At 51.3% G+C, this 9,893-nt stretch overlaps 2 protein-coding genes across 2 annotated transcripts; one reads left to right on the top strand and one right to left on the bottom strand.

The window, feature by feature from the left end:
* Positions 1-3,648: 3,648 nt before the first annotated feature.
* On the bottom strand, positions 3,649-7,774 carry LOC119277082. Its single transcript, XM_037558301.1, has 4 exons — positions 7,663-7,774; positions 6,649-7,506; positions 4,300-4,687; positions 3,649-4,027 (listed from the first exon to the last, which is right to left on the bottom strand). Exons 2-4 carry the CDS (start codon positions 7,499-7,501, stop codon positions 3,649-3,651), a joined length of 1,620 nt encoding a protein of 539 aa, XP_037414198.1. The 5' UTR covers positions 7,502-7,506; positions 7,663-7,774.
* A 283-nt stretch (positions 7,775-8,057) lies between these two features.
* LOC119281544 lies at positions 8,058-9,688 on the top strand. The gene is made up of 3 exons (XM_037562042.1): positions 8,058-8,453; positions 8,569-8,910; positions 8,987-9,688. Exons 1-3 carry the CDS (start codon positions 8,151-8,153, stop codon positions 9,497-9,499), a joined length of 1,158 nt encoding a protein of 385 aa, XP_037417939.1. The 5' UTR covers positions 8,058-8,150; the 3' UTR covers positions 9,500-9,688.
* The last annotated feature ends 205 nt before the right edge of the window (positions 9,689-9,893 follow it).

Genomic DNA, 9,893 nt, shown 5'->3' with positions numbered 1-9,893 from the left:
GCTCCTTGGGCTCGTCAGCATCCTCGTTGCTCCGGTCCCGGTGATCCAGATCCCCGCTACCCTCCGGATCCTGGTTCATGCCAGCATCCGACCATCGTCACATTCCTCAACACCCCTCATTCCACCCAGCCGCCCACCTTCGTGCCCCGTCTGTCTCTCCCCTGCTCCACTGCTCGTGGGTCCAGCGGCGCCCGTTGCCTCTTTGTCGGCAGGCGTGGCTCCCCTTCCTATGGTCATGGTTTCGGCCTATGCCTGACTTCCTCTTCTCCGACCCATACTCCGATGGCTTGGAATTGCTCGGACTTTGTCCAGGAAGAAATCCCTGCATTCTATGCTGGCAGCGGCGACACCTGCGGGTGTCGTTCCCTCTTGGAGGTGTTGCACGGTCCCTATCTGGGCCCCTCTTAGAGCATCAGGGGAAACCCTAGGTTCGGCTTTCCGGATCGGACGATGACGACGTCTCGGCGCCATACTCCTTCATGAAAGCGCTGTCTTGGTTGCTCGCGGCGTCCTCGGGTCTGGATCTGGAGATCTTGGTCATCGTGCTGTTGGTCTGAGCTACTTCTTAGGATGGCGAGTTTAGCTGTGTTTTTCTTGTTTGGGCCGAGCATCCCATCTCTCTCTGCTCTTGACACCATGTTCATGCCTCTTGCATCTGTGTCATGTGTCGTACTTGTTCTAACTTATTCTATGGATGGAATGATACACATGCGTATTCGTGAAAAAGTTATTTCAATCAAGAGAGTTGTTTTTCTAAGCCCAAGCACATTGTAGCCCTTATCCTTATCCTCAAACATTGCGTTAAGATATGTGCTAGTCAACTAATTTACTACATGAATGTTTTTTTTGTTTTTCTCAAATAAAATAATATTTAAAGAAACAAAAAAGAGAAAAGCTTATGAATGAACCGTGATGCAGAAAATGGATGGCTAAGATAAGGGGCTTCCTGTTCCTGGGTTCTACCACACCTTTCCCTTAAATCAAAGAAGACAAGTGCTAGGGTACGATCCGAAGGAGTAAGCAGAGGCACCGCAAACATATCTAAGCTAAGTTAGTCCAAGTGGATTTGGCCCACACCTTAGATGCCGTCACAGTAAAAAAAGGCACAAGAGCATCGTATTCATACTCAAGACTTATATCACTTGATACTGATATGTGAATTAAAATTCAAAAAAAATTTAACAAGTGTCATAGATGACTTTAATCTCTTTAAAATCCTTCATCCACTCAATATCACCGAGTTGTTGCGCATCTATATCAAAGGTTAGTCTTTCAGGATTAGCCAAACTTAACATTGACAGTTGTCGAAGCAAAGCATGTCAAACAAACACTAAGATAGGTACAAATTATTTGTGCAAACAAAATCATAATCCACAACAATACCAAACACTACCTCAGTTGCTTCACTCAGTTAGGTGATTGATATATAGTGTTTGCTGCATCTGCACTCAAGTCCTCTTTGCTTTCACTTTGATGTCATATTGAATTGCCAACACATTCAAAAGTCTTAACTTATGATAGCCAGGGTCACGTGTTACACTCCAAAACAAGCACACATATTCATCTAGGTGAAGTGCGAACAAATAATCAAATTTTAAACTGGTATTTTTGAAACGTGTCCTACACCTGTCTGGCCTTGGTTGATGAGCCACTTGCATAAATTGTACTTGTCTCTGTGCTAAAGTAAGAGCTCAATGAACTCCATCCTTGTGGAGGCCACACAAACGTTGGTTTCTTAGGAGGCACGGCCGGCGGTAGCTTTAACTTGGTGATAACCTGCACCACTTCCACCATGCTTGGCCGGTTCGACGGGTTTGGGTTGGTGCACGCCAAGCCAAGCAGCATTAGGCGTTTGGCGTCATCATCATCGAACCCCGCCATGGCAAGCACGGGATCCATGGCATCGAGCAACTTTTCCTCCCAATGGAAACGCCATATCCAGTCTGTGATGTGACCTTCAGACGGGACATCCCTGTCGAGCGCCCGTCTGCCGGTCACGATCTCGAGGACGACGACACCGAACGCATAGATGTCAGTCTCTCTCGTAGCTCTGTAGCTACAGGCGTACTCCGGCGCTATGTAGCCATGTGTCCCGGCGAGGCCGGTGACGGAGTTACGGTCAAGAGGGACCGTGCAGGCAATGCCGAAGTCACCCAGGCGGGCACCAAAGGTGGAATCGAGCATGATGTTGCTCGCCTTGATATCACGATGAAGAACTGTGGGCTCATACTCATGATGAACGTAGTGCAGGCCGGTGGCTATGTCCCTCACGATGGCATAGCGGGTGTCCCATAGGAGAATTGGTGTTCTTAGATGGAATAGATGTTGGTCCAAGCTGCCATTGGGCATGAGCTCAAAGATGAGGAGGGGCTCCCCACCATGGTAAGACCAACCTGCAATATTAGTTGTTACAAAGTGAACCCCTAAAAAAGAGTTGTTACAAAGTGAAGCAAACTGGTTATTTGTAAATATGCATAGTGATTAGGGCTGCAAATTTGAAACATTTAGGGTACCTCGGACCTTTCTTAGTTAAATTAAATAAACTAAATTGTCAAAGAACACATATTTCTGCAAATTTAGCTGTTTTTTTAATAAATAGGGTCCCAGGGCACCCTAAAGGTTCCAAATATGAATCCTGTCATGTTATGGTACATTCATCAAATAGAGCAAGTTTTAATTTCAACCTAGCAAGAAAAAAAATCATCAACCCCATTGAAAATGTGATGTTCTTTTTTTTGGAAAGGAGCACACAATCATATATTATTGATTATTCAATGATGATATACAAAACTCAGCATCGGTACTGAACAAATTGATTTACAACAGAAAGACGATAGAAAACCTGATTCTCCCTCTTTTTCACAATGTAGTGCGTCCGCGCTTTCGAGATTTAAGTTTGACCATATATTTAACTTAGATCTCGAGAAGTACGGAATGGAGGGAGTACCATTCAACGGGAACCTACCACAAACCCTACAATAACGACTGGACAACGGAAAAATGATACTCCTAGGTTTGGCTACCGAAATCCAAAGAATTACCAAGATGGGGCGAGAAATAGAGTTACCGTAGAGCGTAGACACCAGAAAATACCAAACAAATACGCTCAAAAAAATCTAAACTAAATTTGAATTCAATGTTAGTTGAGGCAGGTATTTATTTGTATTAAACTCATATTGTTTTGAAACTCGCTACCAACGCAGTGGTAGTCCTCCGCACGTGCCCTTAACGTTTTGAGTATGTGAGTTCAATCCCCCGACTGGCCTTTAACCTTTTACATGTTTACCACTACACCATTTTACTGCTTATTACTCTGAGAGTTTCCGTATTATTTAACTATACGTGCATTTATCAAATTCAATAAAATTTAAAAAATGGATTTTTTGTACATATTTTTCTTGTGGGGTAGCCAAAAACACACCGGACGGCATCCGTGTTTTTCGCCCGGTGCCCAAATCCTTTCCTAGACAAAGCCATTCAAGAAGGAAGGAAAATGTACTCCCTCCGTTTCAAATTACTCGTCGTGGTTTTAGTTTAAACTAAAACCACGACGAGTAACTTGAAACGGAGGGAGTAAACTAAAACCACGACGAGTAATTTGAAATGGAGGGAGTATATAAATAAAGGAATGTTAACGTGTGCACGTGGCTACGTACCGATGAGAGGGACGATGTTCTTGTGGCGCAGACGGTTGATGACGCTGACCTCCTCCAGGAAGTCGTCGAAGCGCCGGTCGTCGTTTCGCGTGAACTTCTTGACGGCCACCTCCATTTCTGGACGGCCCGTTTCTAGTGCCGCAGGAAGCCTGCATCTGTACACGGAGCCAAAGGTTCCTGATCCCAACTTCATTGTGCCGTCAAAGTTCTTCGTGGCCTTCTTAATGTCGGAGAAGTCGATCCGACATGGCATCCCCGGGAGTCGTTGCATGGACTTGGCCAGCTGCTCCAGATCCTTCTTCCACCTCCTGTACCTGGAGTTGTAGTAAAAACCGACGGCGGCGGCACAGCAGCCGTGGAAGCCACAGATCCTAGAACGGCGAGCAGTATCACCAGCCATGACTTCTTATTATCATCCTTCTCGGCAGCCGGCGAGAGCCTCTCCACCGTCAGATCCCAGCCGCGGATGCCGGCGAGGACATAGGCCACCCTGGAGGCGGAGAAGCCGACGAACGCGGACTGGTTGGTGCGACCCGTCAAGTTGACGGCCGAGTCGCCGACGAGCTGATCGCGGGGCTTAGTCCGGCCGGCGGGGGCGACGAACACTCCTAGGCGGGACAGCACGGCGTTGTAGTCGATCCACACGGTCACGGTCGGCGTCGCGCTGCTGGGCGTGACGGTGACGTTGAGGCCCACGCGTGGAGACTCCGGGGCGTACGACTTCACCGTGCCAACCTTGACGGCGGCAAAGCGGTTGCTGCCCCGCTGCGTGGGGTCGCCCGGGCCGGAGATGAACGTCGTCACACTAATAAACTTTCCCTTATACGTCGGGAACCTGTCGAGGAGGACGACGAACGCCACAGGGGAGGTCCCGTCCATGGTGAAGCTTGTGTTGAAGGATGCCTGGCGGGGAGGTCCCTGCCGGCCATCACCGCCGCGCCAGAGCTCGACCGTCCGCGAGAGGACAACGAACCAGGCGGACTCGTTCACCGCGGAGAGGGTCGGGTGGTCGATGCCGAACAGGGTTGGACCTGACACTACCTGTGACTGGTTGGTGACGACCGTCAAGCCGTCGGCCGTGGTACTGTTGATGGTGGCGAAGCTATAGGCCACGACGTCGTCCCGCGCCGCCCAGGAGGAGCTCATCACTGAGCAGAGCAACAGGAGAGCTGCTAGAAGAAGGTTATGGTATCCCAGGCCCAACATCTTACTACTCGTCTGTTTTTAGAAATGGAATTCGACTGTGGATTAATCATCATGAACAGAACGGATGCGGTTTTATAGATGAGATTGAGACCTATCTGCATGGTTAGTCAAGAACCTAGGATTGGCTCCAAAGTAGATGAAACGGTCCAGACTCTTTTTTGCAAAACAGAAACGGTCTGCCCATGATACTTGTCCCACTAACTTCTGTTCATTCCTGTATTTTTTTTCCATGGTTAGAATAGTTGATGACAAGTTATACATGTACATATCCTAATAAAAAAATTACGAACACATCACAAAGTTTACACATGGGGGTTTAGTATTGGATTGCTTATATCAGTAAAAATGTCTGAGTCAAAATTCTCATTCATACCGTAGAGTTGACTCTGGAGGGGCCGAGAGAAACAACTGAATTGAGTTTTTGTATATGTCAGTGGTTCGGTTGAACAGTATGGATATATACATATACTAGATGATCTTTAACTTTTCATTGTTAGAAGTTAGAACCCTGTCGAGGTCATTGTCCTGATGCACAAGATTATTCCAACAATGAATCGGAAAAAGTCTAAGCTCAACTATTTCGTGCTAGACGAAGATTCTGAAAGTCTAGCTAGCTTGGAGGCAAAGGATGCTATATTAAAAATGGTGAGCATTAGCAAGCTCTTCAGCTTTTCAATGTCTACTCTTTGGTGAAGTCGTTGTCACACCTAGTAGTAAGGACAACGCTGAATCCGTCATGGCCGTAAAAAATGATTAGTCCCAACAATTTTGTGCCGTAGGGAAGTTCCCAAAGCCTAGCTTCCTTTACCACATACATAGTGCCTATTCAGTACTGGGTATTGCACATTAAAAACTCGACTGCACAAAAAGCTCACTATGCACGTAACTACTCCCTCCATTCATAAATATAAGATGTTTGGGATATTTCAGTATACGTCCGATTCTAAAAAAAGTTAGTACATCTTATATTTGTGAACGAAGGGAGCAAGTGGAGCAAGTGCTAATTATCTCATCTACATGATCCACATTGGATATGCACAATGCAACCATCATGTAGGCTCACACATATGAGGTTCCTACAAACTATTAATCACAAAAGGCAGCAGTAGGTTCACCAAACTTCAGTATGAACAATCAACTCTACAGCCACTACAAAAGGTCAAAGATCACCATGCTAAGACAATTGACAGATAAGCAGTCATGCAGTTGTAGGATCTTTCCCAGGCACGGTAAACCAATTAAGTTAACAACTTGCACCATAGTAACCACCATAATAAGTTCAGATAAATACGGTGGTTAAATTGGATACATACTAAGGCAATTTATTGGCTTGGTAACTACTGATCACCATACCAACTTGGAAGCAGCTGGAACAGCAATAACATCTTCACTTCAGTGATTCAGTCCTGAGGGAAGAGCCATGCTGCAAGACACATCTCATCACAACGTTTCCAGGAGATCATTGGATGAGGGGAAGAGACCTTGCCGTCTCTCATGTTATAGGCACTGCAAAAGGTGTTCTCATCATAGCCGTATTTCACACGATTCACTTCGTCATCATCCAAGAAAAAGATGTGATCACCGGGCAACCCATACTGAGACACAGAGACAGCCCTGGAGCACCTTCTCCCAAGAAACAGCACCTGGTCATCCCCCACAGTTGTCACCTTCACCCACCGTGAATGCGCAAAGTCAGCCTCGAATACCTCAAACTCATTCCCGAAAGAAAAATCTCCGTCTTCAAGTTCAGGAACCCAAATCTTCCTGCATACCATCAGCAATTTACCGCGTGATTCAACCAGGTAGAGCTTCTTGCCGGGCGTATTGTCGTCTTCGGACGCAACTGTCTGCCAGGGATCACCCTTGATGACCTGTCCAACTCGAGAGACCTGTGGATCCCCGGTGCATTGGTGCTGGCTGATGTTCACCACAAAGAGGTTCTCATCATTGGCAATGGCATAGAGCTTGCCCTGGTAGAAGGCCATGTCTTCGTAAAGCTTACACTTGTCATACGCGCGTACTGACCACGACGAGGCCCCCGGCTGGCACATTAGAATCTGACTGGCGCCTCCTGGATGGCATATTGGAAGGTGACAGGGTCTTCCAACACCGACCAGCGCAGCAACAAGGTTGGGGGAGCACAATATTATCTTGCTCATGCGCAGCTTCCCTTCCATGTCCTCTATATGCATCCATGTGGTGTAAGGGTCGGGGGAGCGCTCCCCGTCTTCCCATTTTGTCCATTTCTGGACTGCGTTTGGAGGACGCAGCCGGACGCGCGAGAGAGGAGGGAGCCTGACGGTGGCCCTGGCGAACGGGTCATGCAGGAAGCACCCGTCGTCGCGCGGGAAGACGAGCCAGCTGCCGCAGACGCCCTGGTACCCGGCGAAGCCGAATCCCGGGAAGCGGAAGGGCTTGGCGTAGGGGAGGCTGTAGAAGGTGCCGTCCGGGAGCGCGAGCAGCGGCAGCGGCGGGTGCAGGCGGAGGAACTGCTGCGCGACGTTGCGCCACTGCGGGCACACGGCGGCGAAGCGGGCGCGGTCGGCGTACGCGGGGAGGAGGCGGAGCACCAGGCTCGCCAGGTCCAGCGGGATGACCGACCACGACGGCGGCGGCGAGCGCGGCTGCGTCTCCGCCATCGTTCCTGCGAGAATACTCAGTAGGTGAGATGAGATCCTAGTTCATCGCAACCGACCAAGCACGCGAAGCGTCGAGCACTTGGCGTGCACGGTTCAGCGGATGGGATACCACCATTCCACCACCGGAGTTTAGAGGAGAGGGAGGAGGAAGAGGCGCATACCGGATCTTAGAGGCGGGCACCAGATGTCATAGGCTGGTGGCGGAGTCGGCGTCGATCGCGCCGGCGAGGAACCTAATCGTACCGCCGCCGCTGCCGCCGCTGCTGTGTGGAAGTTAAGGTAGGGTCTGCTCTGCCTTTTTGTTGTTGTAGTGGAACACAAAGGTCTGCTCTGCCGGGTGGGCCGTGTGCTGTTTCGAGAAATGGGCCGCGGCCTGGTCTGGTCCAGGGCGCTCCCGGCGAGACGCTGCTGCATGCATGCAGGCAGCTCCCGCCTCGCCTCGACCTCCGGGCTCGGCGGGATCCACTAATTCCTCGCTTCCAATGCATGGCGTCCTGCTCCTACATGTCGTCCCCGACCTTCCCTCTCCTCTCGTTCCTTCCTCCCCCCTGTTTCTCTCCCTTCCGCTCTCCTGTCTGTTCCGCACAGCGCGTCGGGCGTCCTGCTCCCGTTGGCCGGTCGGCATTATTGATGCGGTGGTGGTCGTGTCATGAGGAAGCTGTGCCCGAACCATGACCGCGACGACTCCCAGCTGGACACCGTGCTGGAGGTGCCCATCCCCGATGAGATGCTCGCCAACGCCCCCGGCGCCGACAAGCGCCGGGGCGGCGGTCCCAACATGCGCGCCTGGCTCAAGACCCAGGCGTTCGACCGCGCAACCGCCGAAGGGCCCGCCGCTGCCGCCGCCAACGCCGAGCTCCAGCTCTTCCTCAACGTCGTCGGCTCGCCGCTCATCCCCTGCCCCGTCCCCCACGACCGCGCCTTCAGCCGCTCCATCCGCGACTCCTCCATCGTAAGCCTTGCATGCATGCTCCGTGCACGCCACATCAACAGCAGCACAAACGATTGAATTGATTCTTGACACGCGTAGCGTACGTGTGTTTGGTTGTGTGGATGCATGAATGAAGCAAGCGTCGACGGCCAAATACATCATGCAGCAGTACATCGCGGCCACGGGCGGGCAGGCGGCGCTGCAGGGCGTGCAGAGCATGTACGCCGTCGGGAAGGTGAAGATGTGCGCGTCCGAGTTCCACCTCGGCGACCAGACCGTCACCGCCGCCCAGGGACGCGCTGAGGTCGGCGGCTTCGTGCTCTGGCAGAAGTGCCCCGAGGTCTGGTACTTCGAGCTCATCATGGCCGGTCACAAGATGAGCGCCGGCAGCGACGGCAAGGTCGCCTGGCGCCAGTCCGCCGCCGAGAACTCCCATGCCTCCCGCGGCCCGCCCCGCCCACTCCGCCGGTCCCTCCAGGCACGCCCACGTATCCTACCACCGGATGCATCGATCAATTCGTGACCTTCTTGACGCATGCATGCATGGCCTGCAGGGTCTGGACCCGCGGTCGATCGCGAACCTCTTCTCCGACGCGGTATGCATCGGCGAGAAGGTCATCAACGGCGAGGAGTGCTTCATCCTGAAGCTGGAGGCGAGCGCCATGACGCTGCGGGCGCGGAGCGCGGCGGCGTTCGACATCATCCACCACACGGTGTGGGGATACTTCAGCCAGCGCACGGGCCTGCTCATCCAGCTCGAGGACAACCACCTGCTCCGCATGAAGTCCGGCAAGGGCGCGCGACGCAGCGAGAACATCTTCTGGGAGACCAGCATGGAGTCCGTCATCAACAACTACCGCCACATCGACGGCGTCAACATCGCGCACGGCGGCAAAACCACCGTCACGCTCTTCCGCTACGGCGAGGGCTCCGTCAACCACAAGAGGAAGCTGGAGGAGACGTGGACGGTGGAGGAGGCCGACTTCAACGTGAAAGGCCTCACCTCCGACTACTTCCTGCCGCCGTCAGACCTCAAGAAGGAGGGCGACGACCAGCCCGGCGGATGACCGGACACCGCGAATAATCAAGTGCTCGCGGTAGTGCTAATTTGAAACAACGTTAATCCAAGGACATCGAAATCCATTCCAGGCTAATCTTTTCTGTAGACGTGGCCATAGCTGTATGTGTGTTGATTCTTCTTTCAACCAATCGCAAAGTACGCCATGATCCACGAATAGAATTACTTAAGTTTCTTCTCTCTTCTATGGGAAAGCATGGCTATGAAGTAGTAGTACATAAATATTAATATTTTTTAAAATTGAAGTAGTACATAAATATGTACTTGGAAATTGCTGTGGTAGAGACTCTAGGTCCTCCCAGGTAGCCGGAGCAGCATCAGCACCGCTCCACTGAACGAGTACTTGAGGAATAGTATGAAGTCTACGCTGTCGACCCCGGTGC

Source organism: Triticum dicoccoides, chromosome 3B, assembly GCF_002162155.2.
Source record: "Triticum dicoccoides isolate Atlit2015 ecotype Zavitan chromosome 3B, WEW_v2.0, whole genome shotgun sequence".
Lineage (NCBI taxonomy): Eukaryota > Viridiplantae > Streptophyta > Magnoliopsida > Poales > Poaceae > Triticum > Triticum dicoccoides.
Note: the sequence above shows the minus strand (reverse complement) of the source record. Positions and strands in the feature narration are given on the sequence as shown.